The following is a 24,785-nucleotide window of genomic DNA, read 5'->3' on the forward strand; positions in this document are numbered from 1 at the left end:
AAAAGAAAAAAATAAAAAATAATACATATAAAGAATTACTATCACAAGCTACCAGACCTTTGCATTTTTCTACATAGTAGAATTTTACTATGAGTATCTGGCTTGAAGTAATATTTGTGATTCATCGCTTTCATTGCTACTTTCTTTTGGGGATAGCATATTAACAAGTTTCTTTAAATTGTTTGTGTGTGTGTGTGTATATATATACACTCAGAAGAAGGTAAATGGCATCATTCTTGGACAGCTTTTCCTTCTTCAAACACCTGAATTTTCACTGCTGTTGGTGATAGTTTAAAGATCATTCTTGAAACAGTATCTTATCTTTGAAGTAATAAGTGAGAATTACACTGCTGATCATTTAAATCAGTTCTTCAGAAAATGTGTTAAGTGCACTAGAAATCCAGAAGGCACTTATTTTCTGACTTTTGAAGATGGAGAATACATTGTAACTGGCTCAGACACAGGGTATGTGCCAAAAGGAGTGAAAATAAAATCACCATTCAAAAGTCTTCTTCATAATGATAGTCTTTTTAAGAGATAAACATTACTATCTGGGATAGTTCTTGGGAAAAGTTTTTTCACACCTTGGTTTTGTGTTTTGTTGAACTCCTTCATAATAAAATTTACCACATCAAATAAATCAGTCCAGCAATGCGTGTTCTTTAGTCTTGTTCCTATCTGTGGATAGGAAATATAACTCTAAACTGTGTATACTGAAAATGAGAGTGGTGATTTGAGATTTCTTTCTCACCATGGATAAAGAGAAATGCGAATCACAGTCTCTGCTTCCCAGGTGGTGTTAGTGGTAAAGAATCTGCCTGCCAATGCAGGATACGCAAGAAATGCAGGTTTGATCCCTGAGTCCGGAAGATCCTCTGGAGGAAGAAATGGCAGCCCACTCCAGTATTCTTGCCTGGAGGGCTACAGTCCATGGGGTTGCAAAGAGTTGGACACGGCTGAGTGACTAAACACACACAAACACACACTGGGATGGTGTGTATGTTTTTAATGCTGGTTGCATATTAAAATAATACCTGAGGAGTGTTTTTAATCTACCAATGCCTGAGCCCCACCCCTGGAGCTTCTGGCTGTAAATTGGCATATGTTAGAATATGGGTATTGTTATATCTAAAACTTTGCGGGTACTCTCCCATACTACATGTACTATAGAAGGCAAACTGAAAATCCTTTGAAAAGGGCTTCTGATTACATTGTCACTCAGATAGTGATCCCTCACTGTAAGTAGGCATGTCTTTTGGCTAGATGAGCTTGGTACCTTGTTGGAGACTCTCCAGCTTCATATGAGAAAGGAGGCTCTTTCCTGAGTTCTCCAGTTTTAAATAATTCCCCAGAACTGTGTAATGGGAACAGTTTTTAATAGACTGTGGAGTTCACTGTAGCTTATCCAAGATACATAATTTTTAAAATTTTTCCTAGTTTTGATTCAAATATAAATCAGGGACAGTTTCTACCAGTTTTAAAAAGTTTTAAATTTTTTTGTTTTTCATTTAAACCATCATTCAAAATTCACTCCTTTCATAAATATGCATACCCCTTTTCTGTATTTCCATCATGGGTTGTTCTGTAAAATGAAATATCTTGTTTCCAATAAACTTGCTGTGATGTGAGAACCATAGGAAGAATTTATAGATGATAAAATTTATCAAATTTATGGATAGATACATGAGAGAGAAGATGTAGCAGAGATACCATTTACCAAATGTTATTTTATAAGTGTAATTAAAATAGCCATTTATATAATTTAAAATAGTAAGTATTGTCCCCTGTTTTCTTAATGTAAGCATTCCTTGCCTTGTTTGGAAAATATGTAGAAGCCTCTAAAATGGGCCTGTCAGCAAGGAGTGCCAATGCCCCTGTGAAGCCCCGACCTCATGTACAGCCCCTTCTGACTGACTGCCTTCCAGACACAGTCCCTGCCCAAAATGTGTTGATGATTCATGTAGGAATTGGCTGTTCAAACTTTTACTGCCAGACTAATCACATTTATGGTTTCTTGGCTTATTCGTTTTTTAGCAAATAGTACCTAGCGGGTAACTACAGTTAAATCAGTGGAGTTCAGAGCACCTGCATTTCTGAAGGCATTACTTTATACATGAAATGGATCTGATTTTTAAACAGCAGTTTTGCTATTTGCTTTACAACCTATTGTTTATTGTAAAGAGACTCTTTGTGCTTCTTAATTTCTCATGTGTTCTTTAAGAAAAGATGGCCAAGGAATATATTTACAGATGTGGTTCCACTTTTATTATTTCAATGCATTATTTTCTCCTCATCAGATTCATATTTGTGGTGATATGCCCTGCATGGCAAGTGCTGAGAAAACATTTGCCCAAAGTCTTGCCAAGAAACACTGTTGACTCTGTGGAGTATAGTGACTTCACTGTTCAAGATCCTCATGTGTTTATTAAAAAGGGAAAAAAAAAAACCCACCCAGATACTAGTTAATTATATTCATCTGTCTAAATTACTAGATCTCATGGTTAGTATATTAAATTTATAAAATTGTTCAAGTGTATTCAATACTGTATTACATCAGTTTTATTGATATACTGGCAAAGAAACAAACATGACCACTCTTTACCATCTGTTTATAATGCTATATAAAGAAGACCATGTTGGTTGCCATGGAGACTACATTTCCAAAACCACTGAGTGTTTGCTTAAATTCTCCAACCTTAAAGTCATAAGCATTTTTTCTGAGCAAAAGCATAGAGTACATTTTAAGATTTCCTATGATTTTCTTAAAGTGAATTCTCTGTAAAATTCATTTATTATTTCTGGGCTGATATTTTGCTTCAAGATTTCATGAATTAAATTGAGAGACTCTTAATTTGAGAATTCTTTGGTATTTTCAAGAACTGGCGAGAAAATGTTAGCACTTTTCTATTGAGGGCTGCCACCTGTCTTTATAAGTAAAGGCTTTACTTCTTCAGAAAAACTTTTTGCTAGAGTAACAATAGAAAGGAGCCTGAAGAAGTGACAGATATGACAACATGGTATCTGGGAAGGAAAAGCAGTTGTAATGTAGTTACATAAGCTAACAGTGTTTAGTTATTGCTGTCATATTAGCTGATACGATAAAAATTACCGAGGGAAGTACTTGACTTTAAACAGAATGGTTCTGACTTTAAAATTGTGGCTACTAAAAAATATTTTGTTAACTCTAAATAAAATCAGTTGATGTTCCTGGGAATTCTCCCTAGGGAAGAAAGAAGTGAAGTATTGAGATATGTTGTACTGTTGTTCTTACTGTAAATAAAAACTAGAACTAATTTTTTTTAATCCCAAATGACTGTACATTCACGTGTTTTGTTTATGTAAACCTGGGGTCTACATAGACACTCAGGAAGCTTATTTGCTATATTCTTTTTAAAAAAAATTTTTTTTCCAACTTCTTAAAAGTTATTGTTAATGTTTTTACACTGCAGGAGGTAAAATAGGATTACATCTGTTCTAGCTCGAACCTGGAGGGTAAAGCGTCTGCCTGCAATGCGGGAGACCCGGGTTTGATTCCTGGGTCGGGAAGATCCCCTGGAGAAGGAAATGGCAATCCACTGCAGCACTCTTGCCTGGAAAATCCCACGGACGAGGAGCCTGATAGGCTACAGTCCATGGGGTCGCAAAGAGTCGGACATGACTGAGCTACTAGCTTTCACTAAAGCCAAAAATTTTTGTCTTATGTGGATAACAATAATAATACTGATAATAATAATAACTGATGCATATTGTGCACATAGTTGTGCCAGAGAGTATACTTAGCTTTTTACATGCTAAATGTTTATATTTAAACTTCATAATAATCCTATGAAATAAGTCCTATAAATACATAGTACAGTCTCTAAATTCAGGTTTCTCATCCTTGGCACTATTGACATGTTGGGCTGGCTGGTAGTCCTTTGTCATGTGAGACTATCAGTTATGTTGTAGAATGTTCAACAGCAGACCTGGCCTCTGCTCTTTAGAAACCAAGTTGTAACAACCAAAAATATCTCCAGACATTGCCAGAGTCTCCTGGGGGACTAAAATTGCCTCCCATCTGAGAATCACTGCTGTAGATGAACCAGCAGTTTGATTTTTTTTCTGGTAGAAATAGTTTTTAAACCACTTTCTGCTGTTCACATGCTGTATACCCCTACTACCATCCATTTTAATACCAGCTAATCTCCAGTTTTGTTTGATTATTCATCTGAATAACTTAACCAGACCCCATGTATTATGATAGCTTTTTTTAATCCAGGATTTTGAAAACTTGTGCAACAAAATGAAACAAGTGGAGTAATTAATGTAAGTTGTACCAAAATTACATATTCATAAAAGAATTTTAATAATAAAATTTTAGAATCATCTGCTGATTTTCATATATTAAAAATTGGAGGGAATCCTTTCCATGTATTCAACTCTTAAGTGCCAAACTAAGATGATTCTCTTTTTCCTGTTACTGACCTCTAAATATTCTCTGAGGAATATTTGAGTATAGTTGAGTCTTGTGTGAATATTTTCTCTGATACTGAAAAATTAGAAGATGGTCAGTCATGGACCTTTCTTACAAAGTTAAAAAATCCTAAAAAAAATACTCATACTAGCAATGCTAACTTGTTGTTGTGGTTAATTTTCTGCTGTTTTTGAAAAATATGACTGTTTTGTTGTATTTTCTTATGAATGTTTTAATAGAAAAAGCATTTATTTCTTAGCAACATTTAAAAATTGTGATACTGTGAAATGGAACTCAGCAGGCCTCTGAATTGACAAAGTTAATCAGGTTTCTGTGATTCTCAAGTTTCTTTACCAAATAGTATTAGCTTATTAACCCATTCTCCTAAAAATCTAAAAATATGAAAACATTTTTCTGTTATCTGAAAGATTACTTCAGAAATGTATATTAATAATTGACTCTATTTAATGTAGTTTGGTAGGAAATTACTGCATTTCACTACAGTTAACTGAAGAACACTTTGAAAAAATGCAGACATAGAGAAAAATACCTTTTTTGGAAAGAATAAGAACATTAGACCTTTTAGATGCACTTAAATGATTGTGAATTTTAGCTATCGTTTTTATCCAGGCAAAAGCTTGCCCAGTATATCACATTTTGAGACCAGATTGAACGAGGCCCAGGTTTGCTAGTGCTTCTATTAATATATTGTGAAGTGGGACTTCCCAGGTGACTTAAGTGATAAAGAATCCGCCCACCAATGTAGAAGATTCAGGTTCGATCCCTGGGTCAGAAATATTCCCAGGAAAAGGAAATGGCATCCCACTCTAGTATTCTTCCTTGGGAAATCCCATGAACAAAGGAGCCTAGTGGGCTACAGTCTGTGGGCTCACAAAAGAGTTAGACATGACTTAATGACTAAACAACAGCAACAACATATTGTGAAGTACTTTTCAGTTCAGTTCAGTCGCTCAGTCGTGTCTGACTCTTTGTGACCCCATGGACTGGAGCACACCAGGGTTCCCTGTCTATCACCAATTCGCGGAGCTTACTCAAACTCCATCACATCTGTTATGCCATCCAACTATCTCATCCTGTGTCATCCACTTCTCCTGCCTTCAATCTTTCCCAGCATTAGGGTCTTTTCCAATGAGTCAGTTCTTCACATCAAGTGGTGAAAGTATTGGCAATTCAGCTTCAGCATCAGTCCTTCCAATGAATTTTCAGGATTGATTTCCTTTAGGATTGACTGGTTTGATCTCCTTACAGTTGAAGGGATTCTCAAGAGTCTTCTCCAACACCACAGTTCAAAAGCATCAGTTCTTTGGCACTCAGCTTTCTTTTTAGTCCAGCTCACATTCATACATGACTACTGGAAAAACCATAGCTTTGACTAGATGGACTTTTGTTGGCAAAGTAATGTCTCTGCTTTTTATGTCTAGGTTGAAGTACTTTTCAGCTCTTGAATAATATGCAGCAGTTAGAACCATTCACCAGGCCTTGATTTAAATACACAATATTTGAAGGTGCGAAACGCATCCAAACAGTCCAACATTTTGATAGGCCTAAATAGCCTATTGATAAGTTTCTGGTTTTTACCTGTGCATGAACAAAACAGTCCTGAAATATATTGGCCACAGGCTTCACCAGATCTCAAAATTTAGCATTTATCTGGCTACTTTTGGTATCAGGTGATGCAGATAATCACACTAGATAACCACACTAGAACTTTATACCAAGGAAAATCATCACCGCATTTGGGGACCAAAGTGTCTGTTATATGTCTTTGAAATTTGTTAGATTTTTGACACATGTGCTTAGAGACAGAGTTTTCACACTTTTGTCATTGTCCTCAAATCCATAGGGTTTGGAACTGTATTTGCACCATGAGAAGAGTAATTTCCTTTTACTTTCATCAAGGTTATTTTTAATTTTAATGTAGTAAAAAACATTTTTTGCCCCTTTAATTTCGTATCTACCCTAGTTTCTCTCTCTTTGCTCAATTCAGTATTTTTTCAGTATCAGTATCTTTTTTAAAGCCATCATTAAAACAAAATTTGTATTTGTGACCATGGCCCCTACCACTTATGGCCCTACTTATTACTTATTACTTAACTTCTTTATGTCTCAGTTTCTTCATCCATAAAATCAGAATCAAGAATAGTACCTTATAGCCTTGTATGAGGTTTAAGTGAGAAAATAAGTAAATAAATACATACATATAAACATACATATAAATATACATTTTTATATATTTAAAGTGTAAGGATAGTTTTTGCAATAGATATTAACGTTGAGCCTATTGCTTTCTCCTTTCTAGGACAAAGTTGCAAGATTGGGTCCCTAGTGTATCAATGAGCAGTGTTTAGTTTCTTTTACCTTTTAAAAATGAATTATTGTAGTATGAATTAGAATGGGAACAAAACCTCTTCAGATATAAATTTCCTGTCTTATTTAACATATTCCTAGAAATTAAAACATAGAATGTATATAAATTATTTTTTTAACTAAGTAGTCCTTCAGTGAAATATTTCAATTGAGCAATGTATATTTTGCCCAATTTCAAGGAAAGGAACCAAGGTATTCAGTAAAGAATGATGAAAACTATGATCTCCTCCTTCCCTAAGAGTTATAGTTTTGTGGAGTATTTTAGATTGACTGTCGTAGGCCACCAGAAGGGCATAGAGCCACATGCCACAAGCGGGCCTGTGCAGACCCTCATTTCAGTGTAAGATTCCTTGGCTGTGGTATAGACCCTGGCTACTCCTGCCGTCTGTGTGGGTTTTTGTTGTTATTGTTTTTTAGTTGTGGTTTTTAACCTGGACTGTATTTTCACTGCAGTGCCAACTTTTCTCAGCCTCCTGTGAATGAGGGCTATTCAAGGCTTCCCATGGCTCTGTGTTTAATGGACCGCACATCCTCTGCTCTGTTCTGCTTGGGAGTCTTGTTGAACTTGCATGTAAGGAGAAGGCAGCACCCAAATTCGTGTCTAGCTATTAGTGCACCAGCCAGTAATCAAGAAAAGTTTCAGGGAAGTGCTTACGAGAAGTCAACTATAAAATTTTTTTCACGTCTTTACCTGTAAGGTCCTTTCTGAGCTCTAATTCAAGCTATTGCCCATTTTTGCTCGGTGTGTTATTGCTGTGATCATTATTTCTGTAGGCTGGCTTTGGAAGCAGACATCTGAATTGAACCCCAGGTCCTTCATTTATTGGCTATATAATTTTTGGCAGATTACCTTATTAATTCACCCACAAGTATTTATTGAATGTCTGTGTGCCACGCAGGATTCTAAGCACTGAAGATACAACTGTGGACAAGTAAATGTGCTGTAATACGCTTGTGTTCTAGTCAAGGAAGACAATAAGTGAATACAAATATGTAGTTTATTAGTGTACTCATTGATGTGTAAAAAATAAACTTGCTCTGTGAACCTTAATATCTTCATCAATAAAATGAGGAAGACTACCACCTCCCAGGATAGTTGTCAGGTTAGATGAGCTGGCACCATGAAGGCTTGAGGATATACCAGGATGGATGAGACAGTCTGCCTCTCGGTCACTTGCTGGCCATCTGGCAAATGAGGGATGTCTTCCCAGAACCTTTTGACCTGCTAGAGTGGAGCAAGTGTTATGTTCTCTGAGAATTAAATTGGCTAGAGTAACATGTGTGTAATTTATTCCAAGTGTCTCTCTCTCTTGGTTCAGTAGGTGCCATCTATTAATTAATACTATGTAAATGAAACTTTAAGAAATCGAATCATGTTTCCCTATTGACACCTATCATTTGAGAGATGCCACTATTATGGTAATGATTGTCCTTTACTACCTCTGTTGGTGGCTATTTTAAATATTTATAAGGCCTTATTGTTATTTGGGTAGCAATATTTGGAATTTTGAGAGCTAATAGATTTTAACTTGGGAAACCAAACATGGTATCTTTCATGGTGAAAGTTTTTCTGTGGAAGATGAATACAAGCAGTGTATGTCCTGCACCTGTCACTTCTAATTCTCCCATGTTTTGGTCTCCTGTACCTTGATTTCAGTGTTGATTTTGGAAAAATAAATGAGTTTTTCCTAAAAATTTTGCACTTGTGTTGAGGTTTGACAGAAAACAATAATATTCTGTAAAGCAATTATCCATCAATAAAAAATAAATTAATAAAAAAAATAAAAAGCAAAACCAAAAAAAAATTTGCACTTGATTTCTGAACCATCATATTGCTATAATACAGTTTTAGGTTTTAATTTTTTTTTCCTTTCATTTTTTTAAAGAGTAATTTCTCCAGCTAAAACCCGTGATGGTTTCTGTCCCTGTCCCATTCCCACTTCAGTTTGCCTTTGATGTATCACCTGTAAAGTAATTTATAATTTTTTTCAGTTTGCTTATTTTTACTGGATTCCTCCATCTCCTGTTGTAGCTTCTACATTTGACTTTAGCTTACTGGATTCCTCCATCTCCTGTTGTAGCTTCTACATTTGACTTTAGCTTCTTAATAGTATGTTGTGCAAGGCCAATTGAATGACCGTCTCTTTTTGTCTTTTCCAACTTGTCCTAAGGCAAATATTCTAAATTTTGCACAAGTGAACGACCTTCATTAGCTAGTAGGACTGACCTACCAAGTACTAAACAAATACTTATTACTTACATTGAGATATTCTTTTTGATAAAAATGTACTTCTACCCAAGTAACCGCGCCCCCCCCCCCCCCCCATTATAGAGGATTAGTCTGACAGCAGTTCCCTTGAATTTGAGTGTCAGAGTCTGCTGAAATGAGAACTTGAAGTTGAGAAAAGCACTGAGCACTAAGGGAGCACTCATTCACATTTGGTTGCCTTATTCCCTACACAGGCGGACTCTGATAGTGGGAGGTGTGATTCACAGCAGGTCAGCTTTTAGCCAGTGTCACTGCTTGAGTGGTGGTGTGAGTCTCATGTGTCAGAATGGTGTAATGATGCCTATATTCCAGCACTAGGTTTTTCTACCCCTTTGTTTCAACGCTAAATTGATTTTTTTCTAACGTGAACAAAAGGGGTCTGTGTGTAAAACTTGTGTGAGATCATTTTAATGGAGTTTTCAGTGTGACTGAAATATTTTTTAACGCCCTGTTTTACTATGTTAGTATTTTAAAATAAATCTTCAGTTATTATTTGAGTTCAGAAATCTTTGTTCATTTTTTTCTCCCCCTAGTGATAGTTTAATTCTAAGGCGGCCAGCTTATATCTTGCTGCAAACTTGATTATTAGCATTATTTTACTTGTTTTTTATTTCAATCATATTTTGTTAAACTACTGGTGTTCATTCGTTAACTATTTCTAAAAAGCTCTGTTTGATTTCCCCTCTGTTCGACAACTCCTGTGCCCAATACCTGTTCTGCTTTTTCTTCTCTCTCCCTTTCTTTCCATTGCCTGTCTTCTGCCACATGCCCATCAAACCTGATTGCCGCTTTGTGAGAGCTTTGTTGAGGCAGTTCCTTGGCCCTGCTGTCCTTTGGGGATTTAATGAGGGTGGGATGTGCCTGTGGCCCTCGAGCCATGTCAGTGGCTGCTATAGCTCCCAGATTCTAAAGACTGGTCACCTCAGGCCCTGATGTTGTTTCAAGTCTAGAGCATTTTAGTCTCAGGATAGATATGGCAGGAATAATACAATTTGGGTCATTTTTGTCAATGGATATTAACCTCCAGCTTGTCTGCTAATTTTATATAAAAATCTGTGACATGCAGACTATTTTTAGTCTCCTTCAAATTAGAGTGCTTTAAGATAATTTTTATGAGTGCTAATGTTTTTCTTTTACAACTTAGTAATATTACTGTCACTGAATTACTAATTATATATATATATATATATATATATATATATTTAACATCATTTTGATACCATTTAAACTTTGGCCTTATATCTAAACCTTAGAGAAATTAAAAGTGAGATATAAGAACCCAAAAGACATCTAGATAGAACTTAGGGGTTCATTAAAGGTGAGTTAAATTTTTTCTTCAAGTGAGAAATACAGCTATAATATAGTAAGCCATTTGCCTTTTTAATATTCTGATATTTTAAAAATAGTTATCTTTTTCTCTAGACTTACAAAGAGATCTGTGCTCTTATGCAATTTGGAAAATATGTAAATCACCCTTAATCTGAAAATCCATTGATTAACACTTGTTACCATTTAGAGGCATTTTCTTCCTATTATTTCTCTTCAATTTTTAAACAAAATATTTTAAATACACTAAAAAATACATGGACACTCTGTGTATTGAATACCAATATAGTGACACTCAGATTTTAAATGTTACTGCTTAGAAAACAAACATGGTTACCAAATGGGAAAGGGGTTGGAGAAGGATAAATTAGGAGTTTGGAATTAGCAGATACAAACTACTGTATATGAAATAGGTAAATAACAAAGTCCTACTGTATAGCACAGGGAACTATGTTTAATATCCTACAGCAAACCATAATGGAAAAGAATATGAAAAAGATATATATATTACTAGAAACTAACACAGCATTGTAATCAACTCTACTTGAATTAAAATAAAATGTTGATGTTTTATCATATTTATTCTTAGTTCATGGCCTTGTTTATTATATATATATATATGTGCATCTATTGAAACATAATTGGGATCATATTATATTTATAGTTTTATAACTTTATCTTTTCTTTAACATTTTAAGTATTTTCCCATATCATTAAAATTTGTTTAGTGCTTTGTTGCAACACTAAATTTGTTCTAGTGTTTGCACAGATTTTATTTTTAAATAATGGTAATTCTATCCCTATTTAATTTTACATTTACTTCTAGTTCTTTTAACTTAATGTATCACCTACTATACATGACTTAAAACACTTCTTCAAAAAACTGCAGGTTAAAACTCATTAGTAGGTCACAAAGGCAATTTAGCAGGCTATAGTCAACATAAAAAAAAATAATAGAGAAGATCAGGGTATTCCTGTGATTCTTTGGCAAAAAAAATGTCCATCTTCTAGTCCTTTTGCTTCCATTATCTATATAAACTTAAAATTTTTTTTGACTAGGGGTCACAGTCACAAATATTATTAGAAACCTTTTTAGCCAATCTCCCTCATGTATATTAGATTCAACACCCATCTTTTATGCTTACATTTTCTGGATTGATTTATTAGAACTAGATATATTAAAGTGAGGTAGTCAAATAGTGAAACAAACTCTATACCTCTAGATTTTAGCATTGGAAGGAGTTTTTCCACTGTGGGAATCTGGGAAGTTCTGATTTTTCCCATTCAGTTGTACTTTAAGAAGCTTTGAGCTAACTAACACAGGGCTTTCCCAGTAGCTCAGCAGTAAATAATCTGCCTGCCAAGCAGGAGACATAGGTTTGATCCCTGGGTCAGGGAGATCCCCTGGAAAAGGAAATGGCAACTCACTCCAGTATTCTTGCCCAGGAAATCCCATGGACAGAAGACCCTGGTGGGCTACCATGGGGTCGAAAAGAGTCGAACATGACCTAGTGACTGAACGTGCATGCACAAACTAACTCAAGGGTGATGATCCCTTATAGTTGATAAGTTGTTTCCTTAATATTTGAATATCAGTTTCCCAAAAGACTGTGATCTGAGTCACTGGCATAAGTTAGAATTCTGAACTCTTGAACATAAATCTTAGGTTTCTCTCCCCTGGTTCTGCCATCCTACCTCAGCTCACCATCTGGAACTTCCCCTACCTTCTGTTAAAAGTGAGTGTAGCCTCTCACAGGCACTGCTGCAGTAGTGAATTCAGTAAGTTCTCCTAAACGAAGAGACAAAGCATTTAAACGCTCCAGTATATTGAGTTCTGTCTGCTTAAAGCTTAAGAGATAGGTCCTTTGATACGGCATGGTTCTTATATACAATAATTCTTCAACATCGCATTAAACTCTCAGCATGTCATTTTGTAGTGCATTGGTCCTTTTCCCCAGTGTGGCTATCACTTTTAAAGAATCCACTATGATTTAGGAAGAGGGTCTCAAGACACTGAACTCAAGGTTCAGTGTGTGTGTGCTAAGTTCCTTTAGTTGTGTCCGAATCTTTGTGACCCTATGGCTCCTCTGTCCGTGGGATTCTCCAGGCAAGAATACTGGACTGGGTTGCCATGCCCTCCTCCAGGGAATCTTCTCAACCCAGGGATCGAACCCATATCTCTTATGTCTCCTGCATTGGCAAGCGGATTCTTTACTACTAGCACCACCTGGGAAGCCCCCTGGTTCAGTGTAGCAAATGGAGATGATGGAGAGATGAGTAAGGTTGGGACTAGTAATAGGTCTGTTTGGGTAAGATGGTAAGATGGTGTCTGCTGCTCTGCTTCTTGGAAGTTATTTGCTCTCTCATCTTGCATTTTTTGAGACTTATTCTGTATCAGTTACTCTGCTGGGTGCAGAGCATCCAAAGATGACTAAGCCTGAGGGCCCTTAAGATTCTCACAGCCTTGTGAGGAGTACCTTAGAACAGATAGAATCATTAAATAGCAAGACTGAAAATTATATCTAAATCCTGGCACTTAAATTACTAATTGACTGGTAATTGTTTAGCTTTTCTAAGCCTGCTTGCTAATTTTCCTCATCTGTAAGATGATATTACTAGTTCTTTTACATGGTTTTTGTGAGAATAAGAATGTACATATATAAATTAGCACGTGCCTGGCATTATAGCATGTTTATAGTATGCTGTAGCTGTGTCATTCAATGCCATTTTTATTATGCAGCGTATTAAGTGCCAGGCTAGACGTTTATAATAAAAAGCCCATGGAAGAGGCAGCTGCCTCACCCCAGGTTCTGTACGCCACACAGCCACCGTTCGCTGCTTCTGCTGTGCGTTTATGTTCACTTTTCTTTCCGGGTGTCGGTGGAGACCCTTTTATCTGTGGACATGCTGTGTTCCTTCCTGTGGGTCACACTCATCCTTACTCAGTTCCCTACATATATAGGAATCCTCTAAAACTCCTTTTCTCTTCTCATGCCTTCCTTTCCCCTTTTCCCTTCCCTTCTTCTTTCTCCACCCCCCCTCCCAAAACTCATCCATCAATTCCTACTGCTTTAGCTATCACCCCTATGAAGATGCTTCCCAAATCTATATCCACAGCATTTCCAGGTGCCTGCTGGGCATCTCCATCTGGAAGTCCTTCTTGCATTCAAAGTTAACATGTCCAAAACTGAACTCATTAATTCCCCATTAACACTCCTTTTCTTTCCAGTCCTTGCTAATGCTAGCATCATCACCTCCAAGTTTGAATCTTAAATTCAGCCCTTATATTTGCTTCCTGGTGTCTTCCTGATGTCTTGCTCATGCAGTCAGTTGGCCAGACTAACCTGACCCACCTCCATGCTGCTGCCATTCATTCAGGTTTTCTTTCCCATCCCTGCTGTTACTACCCTAATTTAGGCCCTCATTATCTTCCACCTGGAATATTGGAAGAAGCTACTCCTAACTAATCTTCCCTCTCCTTTCCCCTGTACCCAACAACACACTATTGCCAGAGTGACAATATTAGGCCCCAAGTAGCAGTTTTAGTCTTTAGCCCTAAACACATTAGTCCCTTGCTGACAAACCATCCATGCCTTCAAATTGCCTGCAGAATAAAGTCCTGATTCTAAACCTCTCAAGGCCCCTCACTCTTTAGGCTGTCTCCTGGGCTTATTCACCTTCACACTTTGCCCAAATGATTAGCCCCACAGGTCCTGAACCTGCTTCCCATTCTTTACCTGCTATCACTCAAACCTATTCCTTTCTCCCAAAGTACCATTCTTTCCATTCCAATAACTCCATCCCTCTCCTCCGTCCATTCTCTGCTCAGGAAAATTTGACCATCTTTAAGGCTCAGTCTGAAGTCTGTCTCCACTGGGAGGGGCACCTCTAACAAGAAGCTGTTTTCTTTCTTCCTTTGTTTATGGATAACTTATTGATACTCTACTGTCTTTGTTATCTGTTGTTATATTATTCAATTTAACCACTTTTTTTTTCAATTTAACCATTTTTGAAACACATCATTAATAGCTCTTTTATTAGACCTCATTTCTTTGTATTCCTCATAGTATATATATGTGTTGAACAGTGGAATTTGAGAGAGTATGGAAAGGTTCCATAGCTGTCATTTGAGGATTTAAAATAGTTAATAGTTATGGAAAGATAAGATGATGTAGTAGGAACTGCAGTTAACCACAGAAACAACGATGTGAGAAGGCCATACAATTGTGTTGCACAAAGTTCACTTGTAAAATCCTTATTTCCATGAAATTGTAAAGCTATTAGGATATTAGTGTTAATTGTTGATCTGTTGTAGTTCTAGAGCAGAATTTTGAAGAAGGCCAGATTCCTTCCCCCAAAATTCAACTTACAGACTTTTTAGAATGATGTTATTTAAAATTAGTGATGTGTCTGCTGCTACTGCTGCTAAGTCGCTTCAGTCGTGTCCGACTCTGTGCGACCCCATAGACAGCAGCCCACCAGGCTCCTCCGTCCCTGGGATTCTCCAGGCAAGAACATTGGAGTGGGTTGCTATGTCCTTCTCCAATGCATGAAAGTGAAAAGCGAAAGTGAAGTCACTCAGTCGTGTCCGACTCCTAGCGACCCCAGTGGTGTGTCTATAGTAGCTAATTTCCCAGGACTACTTAGTATCTGGCATATGTTTAACTTGATTGAAATACTGTTTTAGATTTGGTACATCTCTAGTTTGTCCACCAAGCTACTACCTCCATATTTCTCATTGACTACTGCAAAAGTGTCCCAACTGATCTCCTCATATCCACTTTGTTCCCCCACCGCCAACACACCCATCAGTCACTTTTCCACACTGATGAGGGAAGACATTTTTTGTATATTTTTTAAAATATCTGATTACACGACCAGATGCTTAAGTTACTGCAGTGGTTTCACATTGCTCTTTGGATAAAGAGCCAATGTCTAATCACAGCCTGTTTGACCTGTGTGGTCGAGTCCCTGTTTACTTCTAGCCTCATTTGTACAGTGTTCTCAGCTTTGCATGTGCTCATTCTTTTGCTCTGAAGACACTCCCCTTACCTCTTCTCTTCCTACACCCCTCTTTTACATCTTTCTTCCTTTGGATGTCAACTCAGTCATCATTTCCTCAGGAAGCCTCTGACTTTGCTGGCTAGGCTAGTTCCCAGTTGTAAGCTCTCAGAGTATCATCTCTTTTTACTCTGTGGCATTATTAGCATTGTAATTTTACATTTATTTGTGATTCTTTCATTATTACTGGTCTCTAGCATCAGCTTGTAAGCTTCGCAAGCTCTTTGCCTGGTTTTTCTCACCGTGGCATCTGTGCCAAGCACAGTGCTTAATGTATGGAAGGTATTTGGTCTATATTAGTTTAATGAATGATGAAGGGTCTAAATACATGTGTATATATATATATATATTAGCAAAAGGAAAACAATTCTGTAGAATTTTAGTGATATAGATTACAAGGGACTAAATATTGCTTTCATTTATGACACTTTGATGATGTTAACGATTTATCCCAATTTTTATACTTATTATATATATTGTAGTTAACAAAAAAATAAACTGCTTAGTTACCCAGTCATGTCTGTCTCTTTGCGACCCCATGGACTGTAGCCTGCCAGATTCCTCTGTCCATGGGAATTCTCCAGGCAAAAATACTGGAGTGGGTTACCATGCCCTCCTCTAGGGGATCTTCCCAACTCAGGGATCCAACCCAGGTCTCCTGCATTACAGGCAGATTCTTTACTATCTGAGCCCCAGGGAAGTGTATTAGATAATTACATGTAGTAAAGTGAAATCATAAAGAATCACAGAGTAAGGGGAAAAAAACCCAGATGTCAAATAATCCAGGCTTCCCTTTGATGTGTTGTTTCAGAGGCTGTGCAGCTTCTTGAACATCTTTATTCACAAGGGACTCAGCATCAATAGAGGCTTCTCTGTTCTTTAACTTCTTCATGTGAAGCCAAAATTCACCAGCTGTATTTTCTATCTATTAGTGCCCTCTAAAGTAACTTACCAAGTCTGTCTTCTATCCACATGGTACCCTTTAGGATGAGCAGACAGTCATCATGTACTCCTCTAGCTTTAATTCTCCCAGCCCTCCCCTGCACACACACTGTGTTCCTGTCCTGTTGGTTCTGGAGACAGTTGTGTCCTTCTCTCTTTCCTCTAAACCTTCACACATGTTGTCTCTAAAACACTCTTTTTTCACTTCCCCTCCTTGCTTCAGATCCTGTGACTCCTTCCCTCTCATCCTTTAGGTCTCAGGGAGGTCTCTTTCACCACTCCTTCACCCCACTTATGTTGGTTGCCTTTGTTCATATCCCGAAGTAGCTCATGCCACATTTTATTATTTTAAATCCAGATTATATAATCCACACGAAGGGAGATCACAACACACCAGTGTATGTCATTATGTCCTCCACTGTCTGTCTCGCACTGTGCCTGACTTACAGTAAGCATTTACTACATTTTTGGCTGCGTAAATTTGAGAACACCATCTTTACTATTCTCCAAGCTAGCATTCTTTTTTTTTTTTTGTCAGCCAAGCGTGTGGCAGTAAATGATTTCGATCTTCTGGATATGCTCCAGTTTGTTGGTATTTCTCCTAGAGAGGCACTCAGAATAAATTGTAGTGTTCCAGCTGAAAATATGACCTGGATTATATGAAACATTATCTCTGCAAATTTAGAATCTGAGGGACTTTTTTATGCTCAGGAGCTAAATTTCTTATTTTTGTTGCGAGCTAAGTTTTGAGTAGTGGACATTATCAAATGATCTTATTCCTTTTTTCTTTTTTTTTTTTTAAGTGAATTTAAAGAAGTGGTGTTTTGGAAACATTTAATTTACTCACACTATTAATCTGTTCTTTGGATTGTCAACTATTGTCTTGTGTGAAAATTGATGCTTAGAAGGCATGCTTTTCTGACTGCTCTCTTGATTTCTGTCAACTGGTGGGTGCACTAGGGTTTCTTCTCCTGACCTTTTTCAGTAGTGCTTTCTGAAAGTGAAATCTGTTTCAGCCATATATGATGTTTCAGGCTCATAGAAGGAAGGATTCCTTAACTTTTGTTATTTTGGGGGAGTAGAAGAGAAACAGTATAGGAAAGTATCGGTGGCTCGAACGGTGAAGAATCTGCCTGCAGTGCAGGAGACTCGGGTTCAATGCCTGGGTCAGGAAGATCCCCTGGAGAAGGGAATGACTACCCACTCTAGTATTCTTCCCTGGAGGATTCCATAGACAGAGGGGCCTGGCAGGCTGTAGTCCGTGGGGTTGTAAGATATAAGAATTAAGAAAACTACATGGCAAAAAAGTAGAGGGAATGTAGTTTTCTGACTGCCTTATCGCCTTGCTTGTGCTTCCACAGTGGTGTACGTTTTACTCACGTTGTCTCTTCCACACGGTGACTACAGGAAACACATGTTGTTTAACCTCGTTTTACAGAAAAAGTGATAGTCTGAGTCATACAACTAAAAAATGGCAGAAGGATTTTTCAGACCTGGTTCTAAAGCAGTCACTATTCTACTGACTCAATAAATAGTTGGTATATGAATGAAATGAAGCAGATGCAGAGTTGCTCTAGCATAATGGATAAACATGTATATAGACTCTGGAGCCAGGTGGCCTGGATTCAAATCCTGGCCCTGTCAGGGTTCTAAGGCTTACTATCTATGGTATCTTGGGGAAGTTGCTTGATCCCTCTGTGTGCCTCATTCTCTTCATCTCCAAAATCAAAATAATTGTGGTACCTTCCTCATAGAATTGTGAGTTAATTTGATTAATATATAGTAAAATACTTAGAACAGTTCCTGGCATTGTGAGGTTCTATGTAAGGATTTGTTGTTGCTGCTGCTATTGTATTTTGATGATGATGATGATGTATGTGTCCTTTGTGAAAGGTATCCTCTCTCAGAAGTTTATGGAAGGTGTTATCAGAACTGTTGCCAGGACTGTTTCTTCAGTCTGACTTGGCCCGAAGTCTCAAAACTCACAACTTAAGTTTTAAGTTTCAAGTTGTTAAGTGTTACCCTCATATCTTTCATTCCTCAGTTCAGTTGCTCAGTCGTGTCCTACTATTTGTGACCCCATGGAGTGCAGCACACCAGGCCTCCCTGTCCATCACCAACTCTAGGAGCTTGCTCAAACTCATGTCCATCAAGTCGTTGATGCCGTCCAACCATCTCATCCTCTGTTGTCCCTTTCTCCTCCTGCCTTCAATCTTTCCCAGCATCAGGGTCTTTTCAAATGAATCAGTTCTTTGCATCAAGTTGGCCAAAGTATTGGAACTTCAGCTTCAGCATCAGTCCTTCCGATGAATATTCAGGACTGATTTCCTTTAGGATTGACTGGTTTGATCTCGTTGAAGTCCAAGGGACTCTCAAGAGTCTTCTCCAGCACCACAGTTCAAAAGCATCAGTTCTTCGGCACTCAGCTTTCTTTATGGTCCAACTCTCACATCCATACATGACTACTGGAAAAACCATAGCTTTGACTAGACCATAGCTTTTCAGTCCTAAACAGGCTCAACCCCTCAAACACACAGACACACACACAGCCTCACCTTCCTCTTTTCCCTTTCTGTAATTAGGAGCCAATTCACAGCTTCTCTTTAATATTATTATTATATACCTCAGGTAAAACATGTATAAGGATCTAGTAGCATAAGTTGGGCTTCCCAGGTGGCTCAGTGGTAAAGAATCCACCTGCCAATGCAGGAGACATAAGTTCAATCCCTGGTCAGAAAGATGCTCTGGAGGAGGAATTGGCAACCCACTCCAGTATTATTGCCTGGAAAATACCATTGACAGAAACCTGGTGGACCACAGTCCGTAGGGTTGCAAAGAGTCAGACACGACTGAGCACCCACACACAGTAGCATAAGTTAAAATGTGTAATTCAAAGCAAAAAACTTGGAAAGCACTCCATTTTACATTTTCTTCCAAAATACTATGCTTCCCAGCATCCCTACAGTTCAGGTCTGTAGGATTTAAGTAGATTGTTACATTATAATAAAGAGCTTTGGATATTTCTGTTGATTATTTGTTTCTACTATAGTATAGCTTAATTACCTTAAATTAACTTCCTTTTTCTAGGAAACTAGAACTTCTTTGTAAAAATCATTAACCCCTCTAACCTACTGAAGATCACTTACTAGATTAAGGAGAAAATATAAGTAAAGAAAGAACTGTAACTGTTATTTTGCAGTAAGCCTGAAGATGTCTTATTTAGAAACTAATGAAAGAGTAAGGGGCCCTTTTAAAAATTTACTTGGAAGCATGAGGGGTGAAAATTTTCTTAAGTTATGGGCTAACTCATTAATTTTGACTATATAAGCTTAATTATATTAATTCTTTGTTCAGAAGTCACCCAAGGAAGTCTTAATAAGTCAGTGAAGTATTAGAATACAAATTTTCCTGTTTTTAGAAATAAAGTCACAGATGTAGAAGACAAACTTATGGTTACCAAAGGAGGAAGGGGAGGAGGGATAAACAGGGAGATTGGGATTGACATATATGTACTACATATATAAAATAGAAAACTAATAAGAACCTACTGGATAGCACAGGGAATTCTTCTCAATATTTTGTAATAACCTATATGGGATTAGAATCTAAAAAAGAATGTGTGTGTGTGTGTGTGTGTGTGTGTGTGTGTGTGTGTGTATAGCAGATTCACTTTGATGTACAGCTTAATTAATACAACTATATTAGTTAAATTGTGAATCAACTAAACTCCAATAAAAATTAATAAAAATTTTTTGCTATTTTTACCACATTCAAGAATTTTGTTTGTATGTTATTTATGTATACTTTTTAGTATAACCTATTTGACTAGTGCTCATAAAGATTGTTGTAAGTGTTAATTTATTATAATACGTTGTGCTTAGTCTTTCGGTCATGTCCTTTGCAACTCCATGGACTATAGCCTGCCAGGCTTCTCTGTCCATGGGGATTTTCCAGGCAAGAATACTAGAGTGGGTTGCCATGCCCTCCTCCAGGGGATCTTCCCAACCCAGGAATAGAATCTAGGTCTCGCACATTGCAGGCGGATTCTTTACTGTCTGAGCTCTTTATAATATGTTACCCATAATTTTCTGGCTTTTTTTCTTTTTCTAATGTTGCCCTTTAGTTCTTATATGACAACCTTTTGTGATACTTAAACAAACAAAAATGTAATCTAGGAAAGTATTTCTGACCTTAGTTATAGTAGAAATTATAAATATTGAATATTCATAGCAAAAAAATTATATTCTATGTTAAAGCTTAATGTTGCCTAGAATGATTATTCTTTTGCATAAAAAATAAGAAATGATAAAACATTTGCCCATGGCATTCATTTCCATTTTACTTCTCAAATTTTTAACCTGTGAAGACAGAAATCATTTTGTACCCTTCCCCTTACCAGCACCATCACCACATAATACAACTTCATCAAAGCCATACAATTTATATTTCACCTGCAGTCAACTACCACAAAACAGTTTAACACTATGGGTTCCTCTTGTTATCAGACCACTTGGTTAAGATTGCATGGGAAAACCCAGAAAGAGGAGGAAGCCAAATCAGTAGGCCTTACAGTTTTGAGACTATCACTTTCAAAACTAGCTGAGGGTTTCTCTAGATGTTTCCTGCAGTCACTGCTTCCTCCTGTTAACTCTTTCTTCCACAATCCTATTTCTTTTCAGCGGGTCCCATTGTCTGATTTTGGAAGCGTGGGCGTATTTGCAGCAGTTCTCTTACTTGATCCAACTTATTTTGTGATTTTCTTTCTTTCCTTGTTGGCAGGGGTCTTGTACACGACAGACAGAATAACCTCCAGTTGAGGGGCTTGGTGGTGTTACTTATTTCTAAGGCAGCTGGGCCCAACAGCGTGAATGCTTCGTGTCAAAACTATGACATGGTCAGTGGGATCTATTCATGGTAAGAAGAAATTTTGAAATTGCTCTCTAAATTATATTTTCATACAGTGGTCAGTAGAAATCACTGTTTAGTTCTTCGTCATTCTCTGATTCAGAGATAGATTAAAATATTTTGTAAGGTTAAAAGATGGATTTTTATTGTTCTTAATAAATCTAATAGTCTTAGCTACTTTGTATGGAACTCTGGTAAATTTTCCCTTGTGTTTTTGTCTAATACTTTCTACCTTGAGGATTTAAATTTTTTTATTGAATACAACTCTTCTGCCCCATCATGATATCATTTTATTTCTGTAGAGAACTCTGTATCATTTAGTCCGGGATTCATGGTTTTTAAACCTCAATAGGATAACTTAGCTGTATATATAATGATGCAACTACCATTTTAGGAGATGTCTACTTCAATGCTATGTCATTAACTTTATTTTGTTTATTTTTATGGTGAAGAGGTTTTTATTTAACTGGAATAAGAAACTTTTACATCTCACGTTTAGATTAAAAAATAAATTGATGAGTACATATTATTTTGCTGCGTATAAAACAAATTTTAAAATTTCAGTTGTGATTTTTTAAATGTGATTTTAAAAATGTTTTTTAGTAATAATATATCAGCAATAACTTTACTTAATCTTAGACGTGTACTTGGCACTGTGTTGAAAACCTGTATAGAAGTAACAGTCTGCAGGTGGACTTTGGCACATGAAACTAAAGCACCCAAAAACATGGTGACAAGGGAATTTTCCTCACAAAAAGAACTATTTCTCGAAGCTTAGACTTCTGGTTAATACATCTTATTGATTTACTTTAAAAATCAGTCCTCATCACTATCACACAATTGTGCTCATTTCACATGCTAGCAAGGTAGTGCTTAAAATCCTTCAAGCGAGGCTTCAACAGTACATGAACCGAGAACTTCCAGGTTTACAAACTGGATTTAGAAAAGGCAGAGGAACCAGAGATCAAAATGCCAACATCCATGGACCATAGAGAAAGGAAGGAATTCCAGAAAAACATGTACTTCTGCTTCATTGTCTACACTAAAGCCTTTGACTGTGTAGATCACAACAAGCTGGAAAATTTTTAAAGAGATGGGAATACCAGACCACCTTCCCTGCCCCCTGTGAAGCCTGTATGCAGGTCAAGAAGCAACAGTTAGAACTGGACATGGAACAATGGACTGGTTCAAAATTGGGAAAGGAGGACATCAAGGCTGTGTATCATCACCCTGAGTATTTAACTTCTATGCAGAGTACATGATGAGAAATGCTGGCCTGGGTGAATCCCAAACTGGAATCACAATTGCAGGGAAAAATATCAATAACCTGAGATGTGCAGATGACACTACCCTTATGGCAGAAAGCGAAGAGGAACTAAAGAGCCTCTTGATGAAAGTGAAAGAGCAGAGTGAAAAAGCTGGCTTAAAACTCTGCATTAAAAAAAGAAGATCATGACATCGGGTCCCATCACTTCCTGGCAAATAGAAGAGGAAAAACTGGAAGCAGTGACAGACTTTATTTTCTTGGTCTCCAGAATCACTGCGGATGGTGACTGCATCCTTGATTGCTTCTTGGCAGGAAAGCTATGACAAACCTAGACAGTGCGATGAAAAGCAAAGGCAAGAACAGTCTTATGGACTCTGTGGGAGAGGGAGAGGGTGGGAAGATTTGGGAGAATGGCATTGAAACATGTAAAATATCATGTATGAAACGAGTTGCCAGTCCAGGTTCAATGCACGATACTGGATGCTTGGGGCTAGCGCACTGGGACGACCCAGAGGGATGGTATGGGGAGGGAGGAGGGAGGTGGGTTCAGGATGGGGAACACATGTATACCTGTGGCGGATTCATTTTGATATTTGGCAAAACTAATACAATTTTGTAAAGTTTAAAAATAAAATAAAATTAAAAAAAAAAAAACAACAACAACAAAAAAGAAAAGCAAAGGCAATACTTTGCCGACAAAGGTCGTATAGTCAAGGCTGTCGTCTTTTCAGTAGTCACGTACAGTTGTGAGCTGAATATGTAAAGAAGGCAAAGCGCCAAAGAATTGATGCTTTTGAACTGTGGTGTTGGAGACTTTTGAGAGTCCCTTGGACAGCAATCCACCTGTAATGCAGGAGACCCCAGTTCGATTCCTGGAATGGGAAGATCCACTGGAGAAGGTATAGGCTACCCAATCCAGTATCCTTGAGCTTCCCTTGTGCCTCAGCTGGTAAAGAATCTGCCTGCAATGCAGGAGACCTGGGTTCGATCTCTTGGTTGGGAAGATCCCCTAGAGAAGGGAAAGGCTACCCACTTCCAGTATTCTGGCCTGGAGAATTCCATGGACTGTATAGTCCGTGGGGTCGCAAAGAGTCAGACATGACTGAGCAACTTTCACTTTTGGACAGCAAGTAGATCAAACCAGTCAATCCTAAAGGAAATCAACCCTGAATATTCATTGGAAGGACTGATGCCTCATTCGAAGCTGAAGCTCCAATACTTTGGCCACCTGATGCGTGCAGCCTACTCATTGGGAAAGACCCTGATACTGGGAAAGATTGAAGACAGAAGGAGAAGAGGGCGACAGAGGATGACATGGCTGGATGGCATCATCGATGCAATGGACATGAACTTGGGCAAACTCTGGGAGATAGTGAGGGACAGGGAGGCCTGGCATGTGCAGTCCACGGGGTCATGACGAGTTGGACTCGACTGGGCGACTGAACAACAACAACATTTCTCTAATGAATATCAGCTGGTTTACTATCACTAATCTTAAAATAACACTTGGAAGTCTTTGAGACTTAGTAAGTGTTAATTAAATATTTACTGCATAAATGAATCATTCCCATTTTATAGAAAAAGAAACAAACACTGATATTAAAACTTGTCTAAAATTCTCTCAGTATAAAATGATAGAGTTAGAATTTAAATCTGAAGTGTATTTCTTTCCACTCTGCAGATGCTGTTACCTGTATGTACAGTGCACTATGTTGTGACGCTGTGTTTCCAGTCTCTTCTCTAGCCTCTAAGAAACAGCTGCATTGCCTTCCGATTCTTCATAGGAACTTAATGTATTTGGTTGATGGTTGTGGTAATGTGAATATTATAAAAGAACTTTGCAAAAGAGTAGGTAGTACATTACAAATGTAAAAATTCCCCAAATGGTATAAATGGGTTTCACACCCAAGTGTATAGAATCCACAGTTACCTTTAGGAAATGATATATGGTTCCAGGCTGTTTTTCTGTAATCAGACTTTATCTAGTAAGTCACTGGTGATGCTTGGGTGTTCTACACACTTGTTAATGTGAAAATGTAATTTGGCATAGTACTACGAGAAACCATTCATTTGTTTCTGTATCCCTAAAGTCATTTGTTTGGCTCCTACTTCCTTAATTGTTCAAGTGTAACTTTTGCTGGAGGCTTGTATCTATAATGTCACAGTGAATTATT

General features: G+C 37.5%; 1 protein-coding gene across 5 annotated transcripts in view; it reads left to right on the forward strand.

Moving 5' to 3' along the window:
- The window catches only part of PDSS2 (decaprenyl diphosphate synthase subunit 2), a 280,931-nt gene that overhangs the window by 86,681 nt on the left and 169,465 nt on the right, over positions 1-24,785 (forward strand). For all 5 annotated transcript variants that reach the window (XM_055535288.1, XM_055535291.1, XM_055535290.1 and 2 more), the window contains one exon: positions 21,219-21,353. In XM_055535288.1, coding sequence (XP_055391263.1) covers positions 21,219-21,353 — 135 coding nt within the window. The remainder of the gene's footprint in view (positions 1-21,218; positions 21,354-24,785) is intronic.

This window comes from Bubalus kerabau, chromosome 9 (genome assembly GCF_029407905.1).
Source record: "Bubalus kerabau isolate K-KA32 ecotype Philippines breed swamp buffalo chromosome 9, PCC_UOA_SB_1v2, whole genome shotgun sequence".
In the NCBI taxonomy this organism is placed as follows: Eukaryota; Metazoa; Chordata; class Mammalia; order Artiodactyla; family Bovidae; genus Bubalus; species Bubalus kerabau.